The sequence below is a fragment of the Rhinolophus sinicus genome, linkage group LG14, assembly GCF_036562045.2.
Source record: "Rhinolophus sinicus isolate RSC01 linkage group LG14, ASM3656204v1, whole genome shotgun sequence".
In the NCBI taxonomy this organism is placed as follows: domain Eukaryota; kingdom Metazoa; phylum Chordata; class Mammalia; order Chiroptera; family Rhinolophidae; genus Rhinolophus; species Rhinolophus sinicus.
The window spans coordinates 50,255,369-50,281,117 of NC_133763.1; the positions used below are offsets into that span (position 1 = coordinate 50,255,369).

Below are 25,749 nucleotides of genomic sequence, written 5' to 3' on the forward strand. Positions count from 1 at the left end.
ACCTGACAGCTACAGAGCTTGCCTTTTATCAAACTAAGTGACTCAACCTACTTTACCTGAACCAAGCTCAAAACTGAAAAATACTTTATTGATTCAAACCAAAAACCCAGCAATTTACCAAAAGGGTGGAGGGGCAGCCAACAGCATTTGGAAAATGTTAAATTTTATTATTTATCAGTTTCACCATTATAGTTCTTGTATATAATACTCCTCCTAAAGGTCATTTCAGAGTGGCTGCAAAATGGCCTGAAATTTTAGCAGCACTCAATTTATACAAGATTTCTTTTTTTCTAAAGAATTAGTCACAAACACATTAGGAAAATCACATCAGCTAAAAATGTTGGTGAGGTGATAAAGCTATCCTTTTATAAGTGCAATGTTTCAAATAGTACTTGAGAAGGCAGGATTCTTTAAGTCCCAGGATATAACAAACTTAATGGTTAGCTCCACAGCCTAAGGGGAAGATAAAGATGTTCAAGATACATTTCTAACCGTTAAATACGGCACCACCACGGACAAACTGTAACTGTACTGCTCTGCATAGATACCAGGATGAATTAGGAAACAGTGTGACACGGGTGGGTAGCTTGGGAGGAGGTGGAAGGGGAACCAGTTCTAATAGTCCTCAAGCCCACTCCAGCTGTTTGTTCTCCAGCACCGGTTGAGGGGCCCAGTCCCTTTCACTCAGTGCGTCACCAAAGGCAACTTTAAAGCTCAATGGCAAGAGACTACCTATAACCTCTTCACGTTCTCCTGCCTCTTTCTGCTGCCATCGACTGCCACAACCATCTGCTACAACTACAATGTCCTCAGTGTGTCTAGTCCCCAGACAAGGAAGGAGAGCCAAGATGAGACTCCAATCCCCAGGCCCGAATTCATACCCTGGAACTATTGCTGTTAGCCTCATTTATGATGGCTATTTATCAAGTCAAATCGAGATCCTAACCATACTTCTAGTACCTGATGCTACACACAATTTTACTAAATGCTTTCAATTCCAAACAGCCTCTAGCCATCCTCTGAACTTGAGTTAGTTGGTCAAGGGTTAAGGAGGTGATCAGTATTCTCCCTTACTCTCGGGACACCATCAAGTCTTAAAGTAGACTTACTAGCTTCATATAACACAGCACCTCAATCAAACCTTTTCTCCAGCATAATCTCGGGGGGAGGGGGGGAACACACAGTCCCAAACTGGGAAGGGGAAGAGGGTTTGCAGCATTCTCTTCCTTGCAGGGAAAGAGCTCCATCTCACTATCTCTGCCCATCCATTAATTCATCCTATACTCGGGTTAGGTGAATATGCCCTCTGCCACTGTCTAAATAATCACCCCCGCATTTGTCTGTGGGCCCAGCGACTGGCCCTGCTTGGCTTGCTGACCTCTGGCCTCTGCTGGACATCTCATCACCTGCTGGGTCTCTCCTGCCATGCTGACTGCAGTCCCTCCCAGCCTCAGCCATATCCTTTTCCTCTTTGGTCTCCTCAATGCTGCTCTGGATTCTGTCCTCCGTGGGGCATTCGCGCTTGGATGCTGAAGAGGGCACCAAGAACTTAGTATAGACTCCTCCAGGGAAGGAGGGTCTGGAAGAACTCCCGGAGGGTCTGGAAGAACTCCCCGACGGGACGTTCAGACCCTTAGACAGATGGAAGTATACACAAACGTGGCAGCAACAGCAGCAGTAATGAAAGAAACATTCTGTAACATCCATTTGCTCCGGACAGAGTATACAGGAACAGAATAATTTATTCTTTAATATCCTGAGAACATCTCACTGCTCTTCCTATTCTTACTTCCAAGGAAAAGAAATACTAAGCAGTGTCTCTACTTTTGACCCTTTGAGACTTGAGACTATGTCTAATGTAGAAATTCACAGAGAATTCAGTCACTGGGAGAAGTATCTTTACAGTGACACATACTACCTTGTTGGAAATAGCACTTCAGAGCTTCCAATGTTAGAACAGGAAAGTAATTTTAAATGTAGAAAACAAGAACGGGACATTTATTCGTAACTCAAAAGAAACACCAAGCAATAAGGTAAGAGATTAAATACAAACAGTTCCACCCCAGCCCTATGTCTCCAAGGCTGGAATCTCTGGAGAGAACACCCGGACAACAGAGGACCTGTCAGCGACGCCTCCGGTCTGGACTCCTGCTGCGTCTTCGGCCACCTCTAGGGAAAATGAAGGGGGGGAGGTCCATCAGAGGGACACAATACAATGTCCTTATTCCATTTCACTCGTATTCCCTTCCCCAAGACGCTGTTTGCCCCTCTCCACTTTACCTCCTCTTGCTCTTGGGTGGACCCCGAACAAAACACCAGTCCACGCTGATTGGCTGTCCCATCAAATCCTGGCCATTCAGTCCTTCCATAGCAGCCTGGGCCTCCTTGTATGTTTCATACTCAACTAGAGTATAGCCCTAGGGCAAGTGAAAAGGCAGATATCAAAACCCTCCTATTCCACCAAGCAGTTTTCTACTCAAGCAGGACAGTCTATGTGTATAAACTTTAAACAATGAATATATATCAGAGAGTGCCAAAAAATATACATAAACATTTTAAGAAAGGAAAAACGGTATTAAAATCGCAATACTCAATATATACCGATAACAAAAGATGAATACAAGTCACGTGTATACATTTTTTTGGCGCCCCCGGTATATCCCTACTGTATTTACAATATGTTTTTCTGTTTCTGTCCTAACAAAATCAATTTCCAATGTTGTTTTATTTCAGCTTTGCTCTTGGCCAACCACACCAAACATGGGAGAGCTAACAATGCTGTCCAAGGGTTATGGGGGAAGAGAGGCAATGGAGTGTAACTTTGGATACCTTCAGGTATCCTGTACGCCTGTCCAGGTTGAGGTGGATATTTTTTATTTCCCCATATTCTGCAAATTTGTCATGGATGTCTTCTTCCGTGGCTTCTTCATGGACTCCAGTGACAAAGAGAATCCAGCCTTCAACAGCTGTTGGGGAAAGGAGGGAGGTTGTTTCAGCCCATGAGAGAAAAACTTCAAGCAAGATCACAGGAGTGTGAACTCCAGAGACTGGTTAAGCTATCTCTGACCCCTTTCCTACTGGTTTTATTTTACTAGTCCCTAATTCCTACAGATACCTACAGGCTCCATTTTACTTACAGCGTTGTGGTCCAGGTTCATCGCCATCCTGCTCCACGCTGTCATAATCCTCACGCATCCGCGCTCGAGACCCCTCTTCTAATAAAAAACATACACCAGATCACCGGAAATTCGTTCTCCCACCGTTCCCCATGAATCAGAATGGGGACTCCAAAACCCGTAGCCTTTCTAGACCCCCCTTTCCCCACAAACACTCACCGGAGCCAAAGCCGCGGCCCTTCCGTTTCTTCGCTTTTTCCTTCAGTTTGTGGATGCTTTCTGCGCCCCATAAGTAAAGAGTAAGTAACAAAAACAACACAATCGTCTCTCTCCCAAGACAATATCTGAAAGCGGACCCCCATCACCTCCAATCCCAGTCCCTTCCCGGTCCCGCCCCCAAAGGGGCGGAGCCTCCACTCCAACCGAAACCCGGTTCCCCGGCTCCCACCCTCCCTGCCGAGAAGAATGGAAATTGTTTTCCTAGTACGCCCTTCTGTCGCACCTTCCCCGCTTCCCGCAGCCGCCTCCACCGTCCTCACCGTCCCCATCCTCATCCATGGCGAAATCTTCGCCCCCGGCCTCATGAAGATCCAGCACGTCCGCCATCTTGCCTTCGTTCTAATTCTCGTCGGTGCCGCTCAGGAACTAAGCATCTCGGGAAACTGTCGCGGAGGGGAAAGGTCGCCAGTCAAGATAACCAATCAAAAGCCTACTCTAAGTCCCGCCCATCGGTGCGGTGAAAATACGCCCTGGAGGCGGGCTTAGTCCGGGAAGGGCCGGAAGTGTTCCTGTAGCCATTTTGAGCAGGTCGTGAGCTGAAAACAGTCTTACCGCGAGAGACAAGCTAGGGGGTAGGCGGAGATGGTGTCTTCCTCCTATTTAGGGCTGCCTTGGAGAAAAACTACTGATGATGCTCAGCCTAATTTCTTTAGTAGATGGCTGCCTTCCGTCTGTTTTCACCCCATACTAGGAAATGGAAGTTGATAAAAGTTTTTTCTCTCAAAACTTCCAGGCCTGTCCCCTTTTCCTGGGAGCAGCCGGATCTGTGATGGAAGCATTTTTAAAAAATGGTTCAGTCAGCAATGCTGGCTCAAAGAGCTGCTTCTGGAACACACAGTGACGGCACCGAGTTTCTCTCTTAAAGAAACTAACAAACCTAATTGTCTTGAAATAGGATTGGTGAGACAGATAAACCAACTTTTTTTTTTTTCTTTTTTAAAGTTAAACTCCCAAGCTCTTCCCACCACCTCGGGGAATTAAAGAAAGAAAGAAAAAAGTCATGGCTTCAAACAAAATAGGAGCGTTAGCTTTTTTGAGGAGCATGCGGGTATTTCACGTTTAAAAACCTAGGAGAAGAGGCAAAATCCATAATTGCCCCCAAATTCTGGAACCCTGACATAGGCCTTAAACAATAGTAGACTGCAGATTCACTTATTAATTTTTTAATCAAACAGTTATGAATGCCTATATATGTGTGTGTCTAATATTAGAGGAGGTGCTGGCAATACAAGGAAAAATAATTGCATTCTCAACAATCATAATTACATTTGTAAGTGATAATTGCCATCACAAAGGACTCCCGCAGTACAAAGAAAGTGCCTAATAGGACTGGGTGTAAGAAAGTCCATGTAAGGGACAGCTTCGGTTTGAACTGGGCCTTTAAGATTTGGTAGTTTTCCAGTCAATGCAGTTGTATTGAGACCAGGAGACACTAATCTATTCTCCACAGTAGGTAGCGTGATCTTTTTCAAAATTAGTTGGTCACGTCCCTATTAAAAACCCTTCCTTGAATTATTTTTGCACTTTGAATAAAGTTCGAACTCACAGCCTGCCCTGCCTATGTCTCCAACCTCTTCCATCATCATTCTTCCCTCTCATATATTAAGCTCTCCCTACACTTTCCCTCAACTGTTGTATTGTACTGTTTCCCATCTCAGGACTTTTTGCAGCTTTCTGTTTCTGATGGTCTTACTCCAGCTCTTCACATGGCTAGTTCAACCCCATCCTTTGTGTCTCCCTAAAATACTATGGTCACCCAAAGGGGTCTTCTCTATCCTCTCCTTCACGCTGTTTATGCCTTCATGGAACTTAAATCAGAATCCTTAATTACCTTGTTTACTTTCCAATTTGTTTAATGTTTGTTTTTCCCATTAGAATGTAATCCTTATGTCAAGAGACTCATATTTACAACTATATTCGCAAAGTTTAGAACAGTGCCTGGCTCAAAGTAGACATTTGGTACTTATTGAATTAATGATTATCAGAATAGCAAGAAGTTCTGTATGCTTGATGCTGTGTGACTAGGAAATAAAGCTGGAAATACAGTTTAAGGCCAAATTGCATGCCATGCTGGGGATTCTGGAATTTATCCTGAAGGAAATAAATTTCCCTACTTCAAGTATTTGCATATTCATTATTTTTAACATTTGTAAATGGGCCTTATTCTATTTTTATTAGCATTTTTCCTTAAATAGACTGACTTTTTAAACAAATTTACACTAAATTTAGATATCATACGTGGAAAATCTATGTTTTTTACTATAAATTCAGATAAAAACGTAACTAGTAAAAATGAAAAATGTTTGCCCATCTACCACCCAAAATCATCACAGGTAATAGTAAGGGTTCACATATAAAACTTTGGGAAATACTGCTAAAGGTGAAGATAGCTAAGTGATTATTTAAGCAAAGGAGTGGTACAGTCATAAGTATTTTAGAAAGAAATCTGACAGTAATATGGAGGATGTTAAAAATGAAGGCAGAGACTAGTTAAAAATGAAGGCAGTGGTCCAGCCCAGAGATGATAAAGGACTGAATTAAGGCAACAAATATAGACAAAACAGATCAGAATGTTTACACAGGAGGTAAACGCAACAGTAAGTGGCTTATTAGATAATGGTTGGGAAGAGTTGAAGATGGATCTGGGGTTCTAGCTTAGATAACTGGGTAGATAATAATTCCAATAACATTTGGGGAATCAGGAGCATGTATGGAGAATTGGATTTTATTTTGGATATGTGAGTTCTCAGAGCTTCTGTTATATTCAGGTGGTGATGTCCAATATATGGAAATATAAATGTTAAGACTCAAAACAGGTTGGGGTGGAAGAAATCGATTTGAGAATCGTGTATGATACAGTTTAGACCACCATAATGGGTGAGATTGCCAGTAGTAATGGGTAGAGCTCAAAGAGAAAGGATTAAGGACAAAATCGAGGCTCCTCAAATGTCTGGAGAAGGGGAGGCAAAATGTCTTTCCCCAGCAGTACAATTTTATTTCTACCACCCAAAAAAATACTAATAAAAATTCTTTTTTAGTATACCTATATGTAAGAGAAAGGGTTATTTTCGAGCTCCTCTGATACATAGGTCTCAAGAAAGAGTCAATCTGGCTCACTAGACAAAAATCTATTTTTAATTGTATAAAATTATACATATAAAATACATAGAAAGTACTAAAAAGATAAGTAAAATCTTTAACAGCAAAAGTGTACAGATCAGGGAACAATTTTTCTCAAGTCCTTTGAGATCTTACTTGTTGGTATTCTAGAAAAACAAATCCAAGAAGTGCAAGGCCAAGTTCTTCCCACAACTCACACCCCTTAACACTTCCCCGAGAAAGGAGCATAGGAGAAATGAGGGTTTGTGATTTCCAGATTATAAATATCAATAAAAACTGAATAGATCCACCTATTTTTTAATTTAGGAGCCTCTGCTCCAACCCTACATGTGCTTCATGGAATAGAGAGAAGGGGTGTGGAGAATTCAAAGAAGTCCCTTTCAAGAACTAATAACAATTGTTGCTAGAGTCCTTACCTCTGATCCCATATGTACTGGTCACCAAGATGATTTCAAAAGCAAGAAAGCTGACTTCCATCTTGTCCCTGTCTGATCCAAAAGAACAAACTGTGGCCTGTTTCCTAACCTATTTCTGAAAGCAAAGTGTATAACTGTGAAATGGGAAGTCTAATTGTAAGCACATTATACTTCCCAAGTTCAGGTTAGAAAGTGCATTGAGCTATACTATAGTATAAAGGAGACTACAGAAACGAGGGGGAATTATATCTTAGAAGACCTACAAAAAATACTCCCAAAGGTGAATGCTTTCGCTGTACTCCAGATCCCATCTCTCCTCTTCCACCCAGGAGAGAGGTGGGCAGAGAGAACGGTATTAAAAACAAATCACTGATAGCTGATTACTGATTCTCTTCCCCCTCCTGCAGTCTCCCAAGGTTCCAATTAGGAAGTGCCATAATGCCAAAGTCTTAACTGATTTTCCTGATCTACTCATGCTCTGATAGTGTGGCAGAGAGGAGAGAAAACAAGTGTGAATCTAAGGTAGTAGACAGCAGCAACTTCATGGCAGAGAGAGGAACATGGCCCTCTCCAAATAGGACAGATCATTTTTCCAAAGAACAAAATGATGGGAGGAGAGAGAAGAGGGAAATAGGTTTAACTTTTACCAATCTCTGCAGGCAGGAAGGTCTAAATACAGGGCTTAACTAAGCTGTGTGAGCAGAGGAGGAAGAGGTGGGGAAAGTGAAATACTGAAAACAAGCAAATTCAACCCTGACCCCTTCTGTAGTGTAGAGTACGTCCAGACATCTGGACTACCGGTATGGTATCTATGCCCCAGATGCAACTTAGGTGATCAACCCCTACACATTGTGTTTATACTTCCTCTTGTTCCTGGGCACTTTCTCAGGAATGCTTTAAAAACGAGAAAGCATATCTCCACTTCCTTCCAAATAATAAAGTAAAGAAGCCTCAAAATGAAGGACCAATAGGAGTCAGAGAGGGGAGTAAGGGAGTGGTGGGGAGGGGTGGTGTAAGTTAGGAAATACCGTTACTGGAGGAACAATTCTGTACCAAGTAGGCCCAACTCAAGATAAACCAAAGCAAAAGGCTTCAGACTCATCATAACCTGTTTGAGTCCAAGAAAAGCAGGAATGGGGTGGGGGGCACGTAGCCCTTATTCAAGCTCCCTGGAATTTTAAAAGGAGGAGACATGAACACTTAGTCCACCATCTCATGCTACTGAAATGACTACATAGTTACTAGGAGTGTAAGAGCCAACAAAGCTCCAAAGACAGACTACTCTTCTTGTAAAGTGGTGTGGAGATGTTTCAAATTAAACTACATCCAAAAACTAGAAGTAAGAAAAGGGATCTCTTAGCAAATAGGAATCCAGGTGTAGAATCCAGGTGTAGAATTTATACACATATATATATCTCTATATTTTAAAGTATAAAATTGAGAAAGTATGTACAGAAATCACACTAAGTCTTAGAAAGGACATATAAAAAAGGGCCTGGAGAGGACGGAGAGTATGTGGGTGGAGGCCTAGCAGTTGGAAGAATGCATATTGCCCAACTGCCCAGCAGCCAACATGAGAATATCTTTCTTCTCCTTGTGGAAGCGCAGCTCCTTGCCTGCCAGCCGGGCTTCATCCAGCTCTCGCTCAGTAGAGGCCAGCTCTCTAGACAGTGCACCTGGCACGCTCTGCTCCCGGCTCACCCAGTCCAATGCCATTTGGTGGCGAATATCATCATCCAGAGCCCGGTGTGAATAATGAGCCAACACTTCCTGGAGGGGGAGAGGAATGTGAAGGTCACCGACAAGGTCAAGGTTCATACCACATTGACCCAAGTGGGACTAGGAACTCAGCCTTGGAGTCCTAACTGAAGTCAACGTAAGTCCTCTAAGAAGATTCTTAAGGGAAACTTCCTGGAGCGGGAAGCAAGGCCGAAAAGACTCACAGCTAAGATTTAAATAGGAAAGATAGTAAGAGTGAAGAGGGTACTTTAAGTCAGGCTTTCAATATTCATAACCTGGTATCCATAGGCCTGCTTATTTCTAACACAAAAGCCACCTCAAAATAGTCCTTCTGCCAGACTCCCCTCACCCATGGGATCTCTTACCTGCCGAGAACACTGTCTTTCCCTCATGGCCTTAAGGCTGCCATTCCAGTGTAGCAGTTGAAAAACTGTCATTAACTCCTGGGGGAAGAAAATAAGAAGTGCCAGGACAGTGATTTATATTGGGAGGTTGCATCAGAATTACGGGGGTCACCTTTACAAAATGTATTTGTGGAGGCCTCTCGTATACCAACTCTGATATGCCCCTGGGGGGAAGGAAGGTATTTATATTTTGAAAAATATTCTAACAGCTTCTTTCCCTTCCTTTGCAATTGAATATCAAAGTATAAGGGATGAGTAGGAGGCACATACGTGTACACACACACACACACACACACACACACACACACACGCTGACACGTTATGAGATTTATTAGAGCCAGGGAAGGAGGTGAAATCGTACCTGGAACTCTAACATCGACTTGCCCTTGTTGGATTCCAACATGAATCGGAAGGCACCAATCCCTGTATTTGGGTTGTCAGCTTCCTCCCTGTTGCCCTGGTAACAGAGGAAAGCAAAAGATAGATTTTCAATCAGCATTATCACCTCAAGCAGCACTGTCCAACAAAAATGTAATTAATATATTTGAATAGCATATTTTATTTAACCCAATGTATTCAAAATATTATTTCAACTGTAATTAATATAAAAATACTAATGAAATATTTCACATTGTTTTTCTTGTACCAACTTTTCAAATGATGGTGTCTCTTTCATGCTTATAGCACGTCAAGTCCTCGGTAGCTATATGTGACTAGCGGCTATTCTACTGGTCAGTGCAGGCCTGGAAGACTCCAAAGTCATTGCACATTGTAACTAGGGTGATAGAGCAAGGTCAACCTGATTTTCCTTATTTTGCAGTGGGGAACACTGAGACATGGAGAAGAGCCCCGATTTAGCCAAAATAACATGGTGAGTTCATTGCACTAGCCTAGAGGACAACTGAGCAAATGCATTTTAAAGGGAGACAGTAGGACCCATAAGCACGGCAAGCTCTGGGTAGCAGTCTGGCCTCCTAGACATTCGCCTTATGTGTCTTCTATTGGTGACATGACCCTGCAGGGGTAGAATTAAGACACATTGTCCTACTTGCAAGCCTAATGTGCACAAAGAGCCAATACCATATAGAAGTTAAGAGCATGGACTGGAGCTCCTACTACTCTTGTGGACTTGGTGAAGTCATTTAACCTTTCTGTTCCTCAGTTTCCTCATCTGTAAAATGGGAGTAATTATAGATCTACCTTATAGGATTGTTTTGAGAATTAAATATATTTAACTTTTTTAAATTTGAAAAGTGATAAATATGGTCTAAAAACACCGATCATATAAAATGTGGGTGCATTATTGTACTGGACCTGGTGTCCAGTTACACAACCGAAATTCGTTCTGGTGTAGGCTCTGGTTTGGTGCTATTTGGTGATGTTTTATTATTAATGAGGATAATTCCAAATCCTGGGGCTGGCTGGGACTTCCAAAAGAAGAGTCTCTTCTGGTTTACTGGTGACATTTTTGTCAACCTGATCAAGGAAAATAAGGCCAGGAGACTACCGGGAACACAGGGACCCAACTTCCTCCTCCTGTTCCCTCAGAAGTTGCCTGCTCTTTCTAGCTACTTCCACACCACACCCCAACCTCCCAAGATAAGAACTTTATTCTGCTATCTTTGAGAAAGGGGACAGGGTAGAGTTCAGGAACCAATTAAGTTATATCCAAATTGGGTACATTGTGGGGCACATTACAATGGGGTTTTACTGTATTTGTATCACACCTAAAATAACACCAGGCACTTAATAAGTCCACCATAAATATACCACTTACTATTATTACTTATTATTTGTTCTCACTGTGCTAGAATCAACAAGAAGTCAGAACTACTCAAGAGCAACCCATATGGTTTTTGTGGCTCATGAGAAACAACCATGCCGCACATAGTTAATCTTTGTGGGGGATTTAGAAGTGAAAAGCCAGAGGGAGGAAGGACAAAGGTAACCTTCACTATTAGGAGTTAAGGCTGTGAAGCAAGCAACAATTTTCATTTTTGTCTAGAATTGTCCAAAGTGATACCTTATTCAGTACCTCCAAAATTGTCCATGATATGACACATAGAAAATAATGATCATATCTGTACAGTCAGCTGGGTATAGAGAGGAGGGTGCTGGCAGAGCACCTTATCAGTGGAGGCTGTGGGGCAGAGGAGACTGTCTGCCCCAGGCCTTGCTCTGTCCCCTGAGAGTGGAGGGGATCAACATTATGGCACATCTGTAACCCATTTGGAGTACATCAGAGTGGCATGACCCATCAGTCGGGAAGTTCTACCTCACATAACACTTCTACACCTAACATGGTTATAAATGAACTCCATCTGTTCAATAAGCATTTAATCACAGAATACTTGATAAGTGGTAAGCACATTCGAATATAATTGGAAAGGAATTAGAGTTCATTTAATTCAACCTACTTATTTTACCAATGAGGAAACTCAGACCCACAGAGGTTAGGTGATTTGTCAAGACACAGTATACGATAGTGTCAGATTCAGGACTTATAAAGAACAAAAGCGAAAAGCAAAGAATGTGGTCATCTCTCTTTCCCCATGGTTACGACCAAATGAAAATTGTTATTCTGGAGAAGGGGGATTCTATTGGGATATTCATGAGAAATCCATTAAGTTCTCAGTTTGGGGGGTTAATCAAAGAGGAATAGCGGCATGAGAATAATAACAGTTTACTTTTATTTCTTTACTTTTACTGTACTTTGGAGTAGACACTGCTGGTGACCTACCCAACATCTATTGACTTTTTCCTTTCTTTAGAACCTTAATTTTGTTCTAGTGTCTACTCATCTCCCATGTGCCTCAGGGAAGTGATTTTATCCTAACTCCAGTGGGTAAATCCTAATCCCCCATAGGGCAATTGCCTGTAATTTGGTTTTTTTGTGTTTTTTTTTTGGGGGGGAGAGTTGGTAATTGGTTTTAAGGTGGGAATTCTGGCCACTGGGAAGTAGAAGGGGGAGATCTGCTGGGAAAAGATTCTTTTCTACTAAAGACTCTAGAGATGATGGTCTCTTTCTGTCTCTGAATGTAGTTATAGCTATTTAATGTCTAGAATTCTGTAGCCACCTTGCACCCTGAGGGGAGCCAGCCCAAGGACAAAGCCAGTATCTAGAAGATGAATGAGTGGAGAGATGGAAAGAATTTGAGACAGTAGATAATGACATTCTTGATCCATGGATTCAACCAGCCCTGAAATGTGCCTTACTCTGGACTTCCTATCCATTCAGTTCCTTTATTTATTCCCTTAAGTCAATTTGAAGTGAGATTTTCTATTACTTGCATCCAAAGGCATCTAAATAGATAACATGTACTGAGTGCTTGAATATGTTCTCTTTTATCCAATAATCCTATGTGACAGGTATAATCGTGGTTCTATTTTACAGATGAGAAAACTGAGACTTAGATAAAGTAACTTGCTCAAAGTCACATCGCTAGTAGAACCATAATTTCCAAAACAACGAATTCAGAGCCCATGCTCATAACCACTACTTTCTATGATCCAAACTAATATTTCATTTTATAATATATTAGGTGACAAGGGTGACAAATGCACTTTCTTCATTTTAATTGGCTTTGATTAATATAAAAATGTATTTATTCCCTGCAGACACTGCTCACTGGGGCAAAGAGTAATGGGAGAAAAACAGATGGGTCCTAGGTAACGTATGGTTTAAAATATTCAACACTAATCCACAAAACACGTAACTGAAGCAGAATATGTCATTACATCTTAAATGCAAAGAGAACAGAAAACTGGTCTGGCTTTATCACCCTGTCAGTGAACTTGTGGGAAGAAAGAAGAAGGCAGTGTTAACTTCTAAGATGTACCCAAAGCTAGAAAAACGTGTAAGTTGCCTTGGGTTCCAGTCTTGGCTCTATCACTTATTAGCTCTGTCACTTTAGGTAAACACTTCACTTCTGTGTTTTTAGTTCCCTCATCCACGAAACAGGGGTAATAATAGTATTTATATCTCATAGGATTGTTGTGAAGCTCAAATGAGATAAAATACATATAAATCCCTAGCATAGTCTCTGGCGCAAAGTAAATGCTCAGTTAGGATTCGCTATGGCTATCATCATTGTCGTCATCATCTGAAAGAGCACATGTTCCTTTTAAAGAGAGTAAATAAATTATCCTCCCCCTTCCTAGAAAGGAAAAAAGACAAGACACTGTATTATAAAGTATTCTTTATTCATAAGATGAAGTAATGGAGGCAGGAGACAAGTGACCATAAAAACAGTCATATAAGAAAAGAAAAGAACAGAACAGAGAAGGAAGAAGGGACTACGGTCTTCAACCAAAATTGGGAAAAGCAAAATTCCATTTTTATTTTGGAATAGCTCTAAAATTCCATAAATTTTGATTCAAGGTTTCTAGATCAAGAGACAACATAACAGCAAAAACAAACACATATATAGAATAGAGACTGAGACATAAGGAGCATATAACACAAAAGATTTGACAGAGGGGGGAAATAAACAGAAAGAACAGAGATGTAGATAGGAAAGAAAACAAGACTTCCCAATCAGCCAGTTCTCCCATCCCCACTCTCCTTCCTTCCAACTCCAAGTAACTTACATTGAAAGATGCCAGGGCCTCAGAGACACTCTTCTCAATGAACTCATCAGTGATTCTTCGGGAAGGATGTTCATTAAAAACAGAGTTCATTAGTGCAATCTTTGCAGCACTCCGCCGGGCCTCAGCTTTTGTGGGGCAAAACTAGGGAAGGTAGAGAGAAAGAAAATATGTGTGCATCGGAGAGAGAAAAGGAACAATGGGAGGGAAACACTTGGGACAGAAGACACTTGGACATTCTTTGGTTAACTCAGTTTGTTCAACACCGCCTCCAAAGTTTTTATTGTAAAAAGGTCGGGGCATTTGGAAACATCATTTTGATTCAACATCCTGAAGTCATTAAGTCACTGGAGATGGCTGTAGCTCAAATGCAGAATGAGGAAGGCTGCTGAAGTCAGCATATAAGCATTGGATATGAAAAATAGCCCCGTTTCAACTGTCAACAGAATTAATTACCAAAAGCCAGATTCTGGCCAGCTTGTTAGAAATCTGCATCTTGTTTTCTTGTTCTGTGGACAGGAAAGATTTTTTTTTATCCCTCTAGGTAACCTAAGATTAGAACAAAGCTGCATCTAGGCTGCTTCTATAGAGGAGACCTCTAAGTCTCTATCAAAAGCACCCATCTGGGATTCTTGGACTTGATTTTTAGCTATGAGCAGGCAGTTCCCCCAATAATGTAGTGAGTCAAGGAGCTATCCCTGAGCAGAATCCAAGGTCTGAAGAAGGAATTGGTAGCCTTTTTTTTTTTTTTTTTTAGAAGCAAGGAGTGGCTTGGGGAAGGAAAGCTGACCCAAGGAAAGCAAGAAAAAAAAAAGTTTTAAATCATGTTTTCACATTGTATCCAGCACACGAGTAGGTGTCACAGAACAAGTCTGATTTTCAGAGGTCTTAAATAACTCGACTTCAGATCTCTAGGCACCGTAGTATTCCTTTATAATTCATTTTCACTGGCTGCTTCAAAGGCCTCTGTGCCCTTTGTCGTTTATGATTAGGATTAGAGAAAAGGAAGAAAAGTGATATTACAGTTTTAAAAAGTAGACCAGGATATGCTCGCTACTTAACCATCCTTAATATCAATAGTTCCCAATTTCCTTTAATTGACCGGTCTCTCTGAGACGGCATATGGACTTGGCACATTAATGCTAAGCCTTCTTGCTTCTTCAATTTCTCTGTTTCTACTTCTCTATTTACTAACCCGCTGCCCATTCTACTGTATAGTGCTGTTTCTGAAAAGGTTTATCTGTGAAGAAAACCAGCGGGAGAAATGTCACCTGCTGAAGTGGATATAAAAGAGAGCAACTAAAAGGGGCCATGATAGATAATTCTACTCTTTCAGGAAATAACAGAAATCAAATTACTATAATGGTCGAGCTTTGAGCATCACCATAAAATAATCAAATCTTTCTTCAACAATATGATGAGGTGGGAGCAGGAAGGAAAGATCTTATTCTCTAGAAGAGAAAGCATAAACATTAGTCATCCTTGGACATTTATTTATTTCTCTGAAAGAGCTGATGTTCTGAGGGGAAAAGACTTAGTCACCTGATTTGAAATGAAGCTTCCTTAGGACTGTTTGTGTTTGAGAAAGGAACTGACCTGCGATGGCACTGATTCGTGCAATAGATTTATTAAGTGACCACTCTGGGTGGTGAGTTTGGTGGTTGGAATGTAAAACTGAACAAGGAAGAAGACAGACATTCTCTCTGCCTCCATGGAGCATCGTCCACTGGGAGAGAGAAACAATCAGTTACAATATGTTGTGATACGTGATATGATAGGGGAAGTTCAAGGTGCGATGGAAGCACATAGCGGGCGTTTGCTTTTGTTTTCTCCTCAAAATTCCCACCCAGACATTTCGGAAAGCTATCTTCCTATCTGCAACGTGACAAATCTGTTTTTGATGACAACATTCACGCTAGTCAAATTTCTCGTTACGCTGTAATAGTCACCTCTCTTTTCATCATCATGTATTACAGGTCTTTTGTATAACTGGAGAATGCTAGTACTAGAAAGACTTCAGACACGATCTAACCTATCTCCTTCATATTACAGGTAGGGAAACTGAGGCCCAGAGAAGTTACCTGACTTGCTTTGATGGAAGTCAGGGAAATGAGACTTTGGGTCTAATTCTTATATGAGTACTATTTCCACCACCTGGTACCTCCCCTTTGATCTCTTAGAGAACTCAAACATTGCTTTCCTTAGTAATTGCCTATGAAAAAGGACAGATAAGGAGTATTAGTCTGTGTCCTCAAAAAGAGATGGCAGGAAGTTGGAAAGCCAGATCAGAATATGGGGTAGGAAGTCTGATATACCAAGTAAGGGCATTTTCATAACTGCCCACATTCAAAGTGGGTTTGCGGTATTGGAGGCTGAAAGGAAAGCAGGAACTGAGGTTCTTTTGTGGTCAAATGTACCACAGCTGCTTACCAGAATGATGTGCCCAGAACTGGTTCAGGTCCTCACATATGTGATTTCAGACAGAGATTTAATGGCCAAAGTGATGGAGAAAGCCATTACCGGCACAACTCTTACCTGGAAACTCCCAAAGCAACTTCCCCCAGGCAGGGTGACATAGCAGACATAGGGAGGGCTGTTGGAGGGAACCATCTCATAAACCACGAGCGCCCCATTCTTCAAGTCAGCCCCCCGGGACTGCTTCATCTGCCAGAATTCCTGAAGTGCCTCCACCACGTTCACTACAAAAAGAGAAGTGGTGAAGTTCAGCAATGAGAGCACCTCTCAGGGGCGCTCTGCTTCCACACAGTATGTGTAACCGGTACCTACACTGAGTCTACCCTCCTTAGCTCCCTACCTATCACCATTTGAAAGCATTTAACAACTAACAAACCTAGACTGTAATTAAGTAATTGCATAGGAAGAGCAGAGGACGCCTGCCCTCCTCCCCCACCTCTCTAGTTCACATTTTGATGAGTCCTAGACACCAAAGGTGAATAACTTAAATGTTGGAGGCAGAGTTTCCAAAGTCAGCAGGCCATTATCACTGCCTGATGAAGTGCAAATAGATTATTCCACAATTGGTCAGCTGGCCTCAAATAATAATCACCACCACAATCATAAGTGCTAACATTTACTGAACACTTACTGTACGTCACACATTTCTCTAAGTGCTTTACCCATTTAATCACAACGACCTTATGAGGCATGTACTTTTATTATCCCCATTTCACGGATGAGAGAAACGAGGCATAGAAAGGTTAAATAACTTGCCCAAGGATATAACAGCTAGACAGTAGCAGAGCAAGAATTCAAACCCAAGCAGTCTTGGTTCCAGAGTCAATGTTCTTAACCATTATGCAATACTGCCACTCAAGGAAATACGGTCTTATTAGCTATTCTCAAGCCTATCCTTCTGGTGAGCAAATCCATGGCCAGGTTTCTTTTCCATCCTGGAATACTGTGTGTATACTATGTATGAGAGAGAGGGAGCGGGGAAGGGAAAGACAGAGAGAAATGAATTTCTCTTCTGAGGCTTTCCCTAGACATAAATAATTTTTGGAGAAACTGTATATTGGGAGATACTCTTCCACAGGTCTCTTGTGTTCCTTTCCATCTTGCAGGGTCTGCCAAGATTTCAAGGGCCTGACTGCTCTTTATTTGGGCCATTTCTCAGGGCTGTGTTTGCAGCAAGAAACCTTGACAGATAGGTCACAAGCTTGCTTACTGTTTGCTATAAAATGTCAGGTTCCCCAAACTTAGTGTTCCTCTCGTGTAACATAACTCATGGCCTGTGCAAGCGTCTGCCTGAGGCCCCCAGATCAGGCTTGGGAGGCAAGGGGAACCGATACAAACAAGCATGATGCTCATGCTACTTGCTGTGCTGTGATAAGTAATAAAGTCCTTTGTCTCTGATCCAGAAGTCTCTTGACTTCTGCCAGCATCCATGAAACAGTAACTGGCTAACCCATTAGTTGTAGATAGGGTAAAATCAAACTCCAGAGCTGACACTGTATTCCAGAACAGTTCCCCTCATCCCCCGATACTTGGGCTCAATCATTCCACAAATATCTATTGAGTACCTACTGTGTGCTAGACTCTGTACTGGTGCTAGGCTACAATCATGAGCAACACCATATACTATTCCTTTCCTTTATGTAGGTTACAGTCTAAAGCCAGAGAGAGATATTAACCAAATAACCTCGCACAAATGAAAAGTAGCCAGTGTGATACGTGCTATAAAGGAGGGCTAGGTGATGGGACATGTTAGAGGAACATCTGACCTAGTTAAGAAGGTCCAAATAAAGCTGCCCTGATGAAGTGATATTTATAAGCGTAGCTATGAATATGAATTCACTAGGCGAAGGTGAGAGAATAGTGCTCCGAGCAGAAGGAAGAGCAGCGTGTACAAAGGCTCTGCAGCAGCAGGGAGCATGGTGAATAAAGGAACCAGTGTGGCTGGAAAAGAGAGAGTGAGGGGAAGTGTAACGTAAGATGAGGTTGCAAAAGGAAGCCGGAACCAGACCAGGTTGGACCTTGGAGGCCATGTCAGAGTATTTACAAAATAAAGTTTTTGCTTTATCTTAAGAGCAATGGAAAGCAATGGAGGGTTTTCAATGGAAGGAAGGAAGATGTCAGTTTGCCTTTGGAAAGGATCACTTTGACGAAGGTTCCAAACATTTCAAACGGCTTTAACTAAAGCCTCATAGGAAGTTATCACAAGCATTCTCCACTCTCTTCCAACATGACCACTCTCTACTCTCAGTTACAATGAGGACTCCTTCATTCTTTTATATTGTGTTAGTTCAGGTCTGCCAAGGAGAAGACATTAAGATGAGGGAGACATGCAAGGGATTTATGAGGGAGGGAGGAGGAGAAGGGAGAGCGTTCAGACCATGCAGAAGGTCTGCCGCCTGTGGAAGGAGAGAAGGAAAGAAAGAGGTTTGGATACGAGAGACTGCATAAGTGTGTGTGGCAACCATGCAGATGTGCTGTTCCAAGAAAGGTTTGGCCAGGCCAGTGGGAAGTCCTTAAGCCAAAGGAGCCCCACATCTCACCAGGATGTGCCCGAGTTAGAACCCCTGCTGTGCTCAGTCACTGGCTGGGAGCAGCCTGTAGGACAGGCAGCCTCAGTGCACAAGTGGCGATGGACCTAGAGGGGACAGCAGGTTACAGCTGTCAGTCAATTATGCTCCCTGCCCCAGGAGATGGGAACAGCACATTTGCATGGCTGCCACACACACTTTAAACAAAAATTTGAGCACACAATAGCACAAAAATTTCAGACATCAGAGATGCAAAGATAAATAACACATACTCCCTGCCAGCAAGGTGTTAAAAAATCTAGTGGTCACTTATAACTGTTATTTCACCTGTTCTGTAACTGGAGCAAGGCCTCCGTGTACCAGCCAGAGTTTGAAAAGCAGCATAAGCTCTTTTCTAACACCCTATATTAAACTGACTTTTTAGAATGTTCATTCTTCCATTAAAAGACAGCATGAAAAGGAAACTCTCTTTCCCACCCTTAGTTTTGGCAGGGGCTCTTCAAAGGTCACTGCTGCCCGGAACGCTTAGCCATCTTTGTTCTTTCCATTGAGATCTTTTCAGCCCCAGTTCTCTGTTTGAGACAATTTAGCACAATGCACTGGATGACAGCTCTCCTGACATGCAAACAACAGGGAGAATATTGAAATAAAGAGGGAAGGGAGGAGACCGCTATAATGGGGAAGGTCCCACTAAAAAGCATATGTCTATTCTATATCCAGTTAAATCCCTTTTGGCACCCAGTACAGGACTATTTTTTTTTCATGATTACTTAAAGGCAAAGGAAATAGGGAGCCTTATTTCACAAATATAAATATAAAATGGAAAATTGGGTACGTGCTCAGGAAAAAAATCAATTAATTGTGATCTGCATATAAAAATGCTCATAGCCTCATTAATTTTTAGGACTTTAGAGGTCATCTAGTCCGACTCAAGCTAAGGAAGGGTAAGACACTTGCGTGAGGTCACACAGCGGTGGCAGAGTTAGGGGCATGAATGTACATCTCCTGATGCCAATGTTTTTTCAATTTGGGAATCTTAACCCAGGGCCCAAGGTGTCGTGCAAGGATGAGCTTCATGGGGGTTCCAAAGTCCCCTAAAACTCTAACAAAATTATGTGTGTGTGCATATGACTATTTATATGTGTGTGGGGAGAGGGTGGTGCCTATAGTTTTCAGAAGATTCTCAGTGAGGAACCGTGGATCTAATGGTTTACGTAAGGATGGTTAAAGAACAGGAGGTAGGAGTTTCGTGATGACTAAGACATCCATATTTGACAGCTGCAATTGCTATTTGGGAGTCACTGATGGATGCTGTGCTAAAGGAACAAGGAAGACCGAGATAGCGAGGAATATTTAATTACTTGTACCATGACGCTGAACGGCAACAAAAGGAGAATAATTTCACTTTTGCTCTTGGGAGATAAAATATTAGATGACTGTCTAAGTGGGATGAGAGGGACAGATTGCATATCTACCAGAGTAAAAATGTTACAACAGCACAGGAAATTACAGCTAACATTTTATATCATAAAAATAATTTTGTGGTGGAGGAGAATGGATTAATAGATAATGAAATGGAAAGGTGAGTGAGAAGATTCTCTCTGGTGAAGGATGGCTGAATAAACTATCCTGGCTTAATTCACGTTATTCTGAAGATAGAAAAGCTGGTTAACAATATTTCACTGATATTTCCTACTTCAATTTGTAGAAGGTACCCCCAAATAGCCCAAGGTACACAGAATCTTTGGAAGGGAGGGACTGCAAAGTGACAGTGACTTTGGGAAAGGACAACGGTAGCCTGAATCATGCACCCTGCCAAGATGCCCATGTCCTAATCCTTGGAACCTGTGAATGTGACTTTATGTGGCAAAGACTTTGCAGATGTAACTAAGTTAATTATCTTAAAATGGGGGGATTGTCCTGGACTATTCAGGTGGATTCTAAATACAATCACAGATGTCCTTAGAGAAGGATATTTGATGAAACCAGAAGAGGAGAAGGCAGTGTGACCACGGAGGCAGAGAGTGGAGTGATGCAGTCACAAGCCGAGGATTGCTGGCAGCCACCAGAAGCTGGCGGAGGTAAGGAAACAGATTACTCCCTAGCGGCTCTGCAGGGAGAACAGACCTGCTAACACCCTGATTTGGGCCCAATGATACTGATTTTGGACTTCTGTCCTCCAGAACTGCAAGAGAAGAAATTCCTGTTGTCTTAAGCCACCAAAGTTGGGATAATTTGTTGGAGCAACCACAGGAAACTAATACAGGGTGTAATGCAACATTCCAAAAATTGGAACTATTCAGACCAATCAATTTAACTCCACAGTCACTTACAGGCAAAGAAGCTATTCTGTGATTCTGAGGAAAAGGAACAACTGAACAGAAAATGCCTCACAAGCTTCACTTGTTCAACCTAGTGGAAAGCTGGGCAGAATTTCCAATCACATAACCATATTGTGATAAACATGGAGAGCAATAATTAAAAAGAAAACAGGGTTGAATAGGGCAATGCAGAAGTTACCTAGCAAGGAAACTCATTCATGCCAGTTTAGAGATTGCCAGCTGTCAAACATTAGGAGAAGGGGACTAAATGCCACGTGGGAAAACGGGGTACAGGGAATGGTAATGCTAACAATAGCTGCAATGTGCACAGTCTGCAAAGCATTTCCAAATGCATAATAGCAACGACTCATTGAGTGCTATGTGCTGCAGCCTTTACTTTCATTATCTCATTTAATCCACACAAACCCATCAAGATAGGTATTCTACTATCCATTTTACAAAAAGTGAACAAGCTAAGGACAGGCCACAGTGGCAGAACTAGGATTCAGAGCCACTATTTGTTTGCCTCCAAAGCCAGCTCTCTTTCTATTGTAGTGCCCTGCTTTATTTCGCCATTAATCCTCGCATATGCTCTGTAAAGTGGACTGTGAGCTCCATGACGATAGGGACTAAGTGTCTGTCTTGTTCACCACTGCAGCTGGTGATCAATAAATATTCGTTAGACGAATGAGCAGAACAGCTGAGGCCTAAAGAGATTAAGCAATTTATCCAAGATCACACAGCCACTCCTTGACAGGGCCAGGTTCCCTGATTCCAAATCCCACGCACTACAAACTACGATCCTACAACATACTGAGCTATGTGTGTATCTTGGGCAGGGATATTGTGGTGGGGGGGGAGAGGGGAGATATAGGACAAGCAGGTGAAATAACAGAAGGTTTTTAAAAAATATATAAATGCTGAGATCCTACATGAGTGGAGGTAAAGCCAAAGACCACGGCTGGAAAAGGTGAATTTGGCACAGTCAGAAGATGAAGGATGTGAATTGAAGATGAGGCAGTAAAGCACTGCTGGATCGGGGAATGGTCTGGGCAAAGACCAAAGTAAATTATATTCAGGGGAGCAGAGCCAGCGCCCAAATACCATACCATCAGTCACAAGGGTATGTGGGTGCATGCCAGTGGCAGTTTTGCCTATTAATCGAAGCAGAATAAGTGATTCCATGTGGTGAAGGACTTCTGAGCCAAATCGGGAGAGTCTCTGCTTGCCTGAAGCTGAACTATCTGCCAAACTCTCCCAAAGTACTGGCTGGACACCCAGACTGGAAATGAGAAACTCAAAAATAATGAGGACGGTGGTGGGAGGTAAGGAGGTTGGAAGAGAGACGTGCCGCAGAGTCTGAAGCTCGACTGATTGCTCTTTGTCAGTTCCATCCCCTTGTTCCCTCATCTTTTCTGAGGAAATGAAAAAGTTTTTACAGGACACTCAATTTAGACGCCAAACCAGAGGCTTTCCAGGTAACACAGACAAGAAAAAGGGTAACTCCTCTACAATTTTAATAAACGCCTGTAAGTTTCCAAGAGGAAGGATTCACATTTAGAGTGACCACTCCTGGCTACTCCTTGAGGCAGACCTTCCCTTGGTCTCAAAGGAATCTGAAGCAGTAGGACAATAGATGATGGCAGCTCCATCACAACCCTGTTAAATGTAGGAATTAAACTAGAAAAACAACTGTATTCCCTCCTGACGAATTCCAGAATCATACTCATTTGTATTCCCAGCACCTAGCACAGTGACCGCCCCACGGCAGGAATTCAAAGTGTTGAACAAAGGGAAACTGACGGTAAACATATCATTGGGCACAGATAACAAAATGGATCTAAAAATCTGTTTTCATAGGAATCTTTGGGTTTACACTGTCAGGATTTAAGAGTGGGACAAAATGAGACATGTTCTTCCCAAGGAACTATGAACCAGTTAATTTGAGATAACACTCATCATTTTTTCAAGTGCCCATCAAGAGTCAGGTGCAATATCTCATTTAATCCCCATAACCCTCAAGGACACTGAAGCTCAGTGAGGTTAAGTCACTTCCCCAAAGACATAGCTGGCAAGTGACAGAAATTTCATCTGGGATTTAATCCAGACTTGTCCGACTCCAAACCATGTGTGTGCTCTTTTCACTACACTTTTTTAGGGAGAGGAAAAAAAAAAATTACTGTCTATAGAGAAAGCCCTGTAACATTTCTCTACATTATTACTAAGCTAGAAAGGTAAAGATATAGTCACTTCCAGGTCAGGCAGGACCTGGCCAACCAGAGAGGAGTGATGTCTCAGAAATTCCAGACCTAAATTCTATATACCACACCCCTCACTATATATTCCTTATTACACTATAGATCTGGAGCTCAAACTCAGGAAATGCCACACTGGTTAAACAAAAACAACAAAGAAAATCCTCAAATCTCCCTTCTCAGAAGCCCTAGAAATTAGGCATCTTTAAAATGAACATTTCTAATGGAAATCGGGTTTCTGCCTGGCTCATTTCCACAGAATTTAACATGGAGAGAGCCAAGGCCTGGGATTTATCCTCAGTTCCTGGGCAAGGGCCAGGAAAACAGGGCCAGACAGACAGGCCTGAGTTGAGAGGCTCCATACTTAAAAAGACACCAAAGTGAGGTACTAAGTCACAGGAAGAGGCTGTGAGCTCAATAGTATGGGTCCAGATTTAAAAACACAAGTTATTATAAGTGACTTGTGAAGGCACTACCGATTTCCCAGTAAATCTGAAGTTGCATTGGAAAGTTCAGAGTGACGCTAAGTAAGAAAAGAATTAAGAAATCAAGGAGATGGTGTCAGCGTACAGGGGAATCCAGGAATTGCTGAGATCACAGAAGAAAGACTGAGACGGTATGGATGAGAAACGTCTTGGATCTGAGATAAAGGATAGGATCCCACACAATAGGGAGCCGTCCTCAAAGGCAGAGAGATGTTACCGCTACAGGAGGGATTCTATTTCTGAATGAGAAAAGGTTGGGAAGAGGGCTCTATCTGTAACAAGGAATCCCAGGAGAAAATAGTAGTAACTCAATAAAGGGGAGGGGGTGAGAGGCTTAGGCGTGTGTATGAGTGTGTGTGTGTGTGTGTGTGCGTGCGCGTGCGTGTGTGTGTGTGTGTGTGTGTGTAGCCCAGAAGGAAACTCCCCAAAAGGAAATGCATGTGAGGGCTCTACGCCAGGAAAAGCGATCCAGAGGACTGTGGGAGCAAGGCTCCCGTACAGAGGGTGTCCCGCAGGAGGCCAGACCCGCACTCACCTCGGCCATAGCCCTGCGTGTGCTTGGCGAAGCTCCTCACCACGGCCTCCACGGCCTCCCGCAGGACTGCCGGGCTGCCTGGGGCGCCGGGAGGCAGTGGCAGCCCGGAGGCCCCGGACAGGAGCAGGGGCGGCGGGGGCGGTGCGGGGGGCGGTGGGGCCGGCGGGGGGCCCACGGGGGGTGTGGCGGGGGCAGCCGCGGCCCCAGTCACTCCAGGCCGCAGGGCTCTCAGAGTGCCCCTCCCGCTGGTGCCCACTCCAGGCTGCAACCGCTGAGCTCGCATAGTCTCCATCCCTGCCGCCAGTGGAGTAGCGGCCGGGAGCCTGCCAGCCTGGCGAGCTAACGGTCCCAGCCACCCCCGCCAGCTAGCGCCCAGGGACTGAAGGCGGTGCCGGAGCCCAGCCGTCAATCAAGCGGGGGCGGGGACGAGCCAGGTCCTATGCCAATCACCAAAGGGGGGCGGGAGCTGGCGGGAGCTGGCGGGCTGCAGCTCAGCCGTAGGCAAATTATTGCGGAGGGCGGAGGTTCTGAGCACCCAATTGCAAAGAGAGAAAGCGATAGCCTCCACCCGAAAGAAGCTTAGCTTGGGCGCCGTCTTTGGGAACACTAGAAATTCCCTGGGGCGAGGCTGGGGCGTGGGGGGAAATAGGCCTGGAAGCAAGTCTGTGGGAATTGTAGAGTGAGAAGATACTTAGAGATCATTTGTCTGACTACTCATTTTATAGATGAGGAAACTGGCTCAGAGAAGTGGTGTGACTTGTCCAAGATCGCATGCAATTGGTGGTGGAGTTAAAGCAATGAACGAACGATGCTGACATTTAATGAGCCAATATTTACTTACTATATGTCAGACAGTATGCAATGCACCTAGTGCATTGTCTTATTTAATAAACACAATCACTAACTAGATTTTAGCATTTTATGGTTAAGGAAACTGATACTCCATGAGACTAAATAAAATTGCCCAAAATTAATAGCTAGGAGATGGCAAAGGGGAGGGTCAGACATAGGTCTTCTGATGCCCAATATTTTGATCTTTCATTATACCACATTGCTGGGTAATTTTCTGATTTCACCTGTTCTAAGTTGGGGGGAGTAAGAAAGAGTAAAAGGGGCTGCTCTCTTACCTCCCATTAGAGTGAGGAAGAGTTAGAATATATGCAGAAAACTAGCAAACTGAGAGGTCCAGGGGGCAGATTGAGACAGGTACCCTTGTTCATAGAACCTGTCAGGCTAGGGTCTTCTGATGACTCATGCGCGTGCGTACACACACACACACACACACACACACACACATATCCTTTGTCAGTTGACCATATCATGCCATTTTTACCTAGGTCAGGTTATATACTAACTCCTCTTTTCTCCTCTCTTTCCCTCTCAATATGTCTCTCTCTACCCTACTGTGGCTCTGAAATCAAGGATGAGGAAATAGAAAGCAGAAGAAAATGGATGAAATGAACCTGGTGAGATGAAAGTTAGAACCCT

At 42.9% G+C, this 25,749-nt stretch overlaps 2 protein-coding genes across 3 annotated transcripts; both read right to left on the minus strand.

Moving 5' to 3' along the window:
- Positions 1-1,977: 1,977 nt before the first annotated feature.
- RBM8A (RNA binding motif protein 8A) lies at positions 1,978-3,784 on the minus strand. Of its 2 annotated transcripts, none has more exons than XM_019739868.2 (6): positions 3,656-3,784; positions 3,336-3,395; positions 3,138-3,212; positions 2,830-2,966; positions 2,281-2,417; positions 1,978-2,169 (listed from the first exon to the last, which is right to left on the minus strand). In XM_019739868.2, exons 1-6 carry the CDS (start codon positions 3,720-3,722, stop codon positions 2,124-2,126), a joined length of 522 nt encoding a protein of 173 aa, XP_019595427.1. In that variant the 5' UTR covers positions 3,723-3,784; the 3' UTR covers positions 1,978-2,123. The 2 variants fall into 2 exon arrangements, with proteins under 2 accessions (XP_019595427.1, XP_019595426.1); XM_019739867.2 differs by having other exon boundaries at positions 3,138-3,215.
- Positions 3,785-6,508: 2,724 nt separating this feature from the next.
- On the minus strand, positions 6,509-24,644 carry LIX1L (limb and CNS expressed 1 like). The gene is made up of 6 exons (XM_019739865.2): positions 24,262-24,644; positions 16,198-16,361; positions 13,666-13,806; positions 9,437-9,532; positions 9,037-9,114; positions 6,509-8,701 (listed from the first exon to the last, which is right to left on the minus strand). The coding sequence occupies exons 1-6, from the start codon at positions 24,551-24,553 to the stop codon at positions 8,459-8,461; spliced, it is 1,014 nt and encodes a 337-aa protein (XP_019595424.2). The 5' UTR covers positions 24,554-24,644; the 3' UTR covers positions 6,509-8,458.
- Between the last annotated feature and the right edge of the window lie 1,105 nt (positions 24,645-25,749).

Bases quoted from the DNA above. Each gene is read 5' to 3' on its own strand.
- RBM8A (XM_019739867.2), bottom strand. From the start codon at position 3,722: ATGGCGGACGTGCTGGATCTTCATGAGGCCGGGGGCGAAGATTTCGCC. The intron at 3,216-3,335 runs GTGAGTGTTTGT...GTTTTTTATTAG, and splicing joins GGGCCGCGGCTTTGGCTCCG to AAGAGGGGTCTCGAGCGCGG. The intron at 2,967-3,137 runs GTAAGTAAAATG...TTTCCCCAACAG, and splicing joins TGAACCTGGACCACAACGCT to CTGTTGAAGGCTGGATTCTC.
- LIX1L (XM_019739865.2), bottom strand. From the start codon at position 24,553: ATGGAGACTATGCGAGCTCAGCGGTTGCAGCCTGGAGTGGGCACCAGC. The intron at 16,362-24,261 runs GTGAGTGCGGGT...CTCTTTTTGTAG, and splicing joins CACGCAGGGCTATGGCCGAG to TGAACGTGGTGGAGGCACTT. The intron at 8,702-9,036 runs GTAAGAGATCCC...CTCCCCCTCCAG, and splicing joins AAAGACAGTGTTCTCGGCAG to GAAGTGTTGGCTCATTATTC.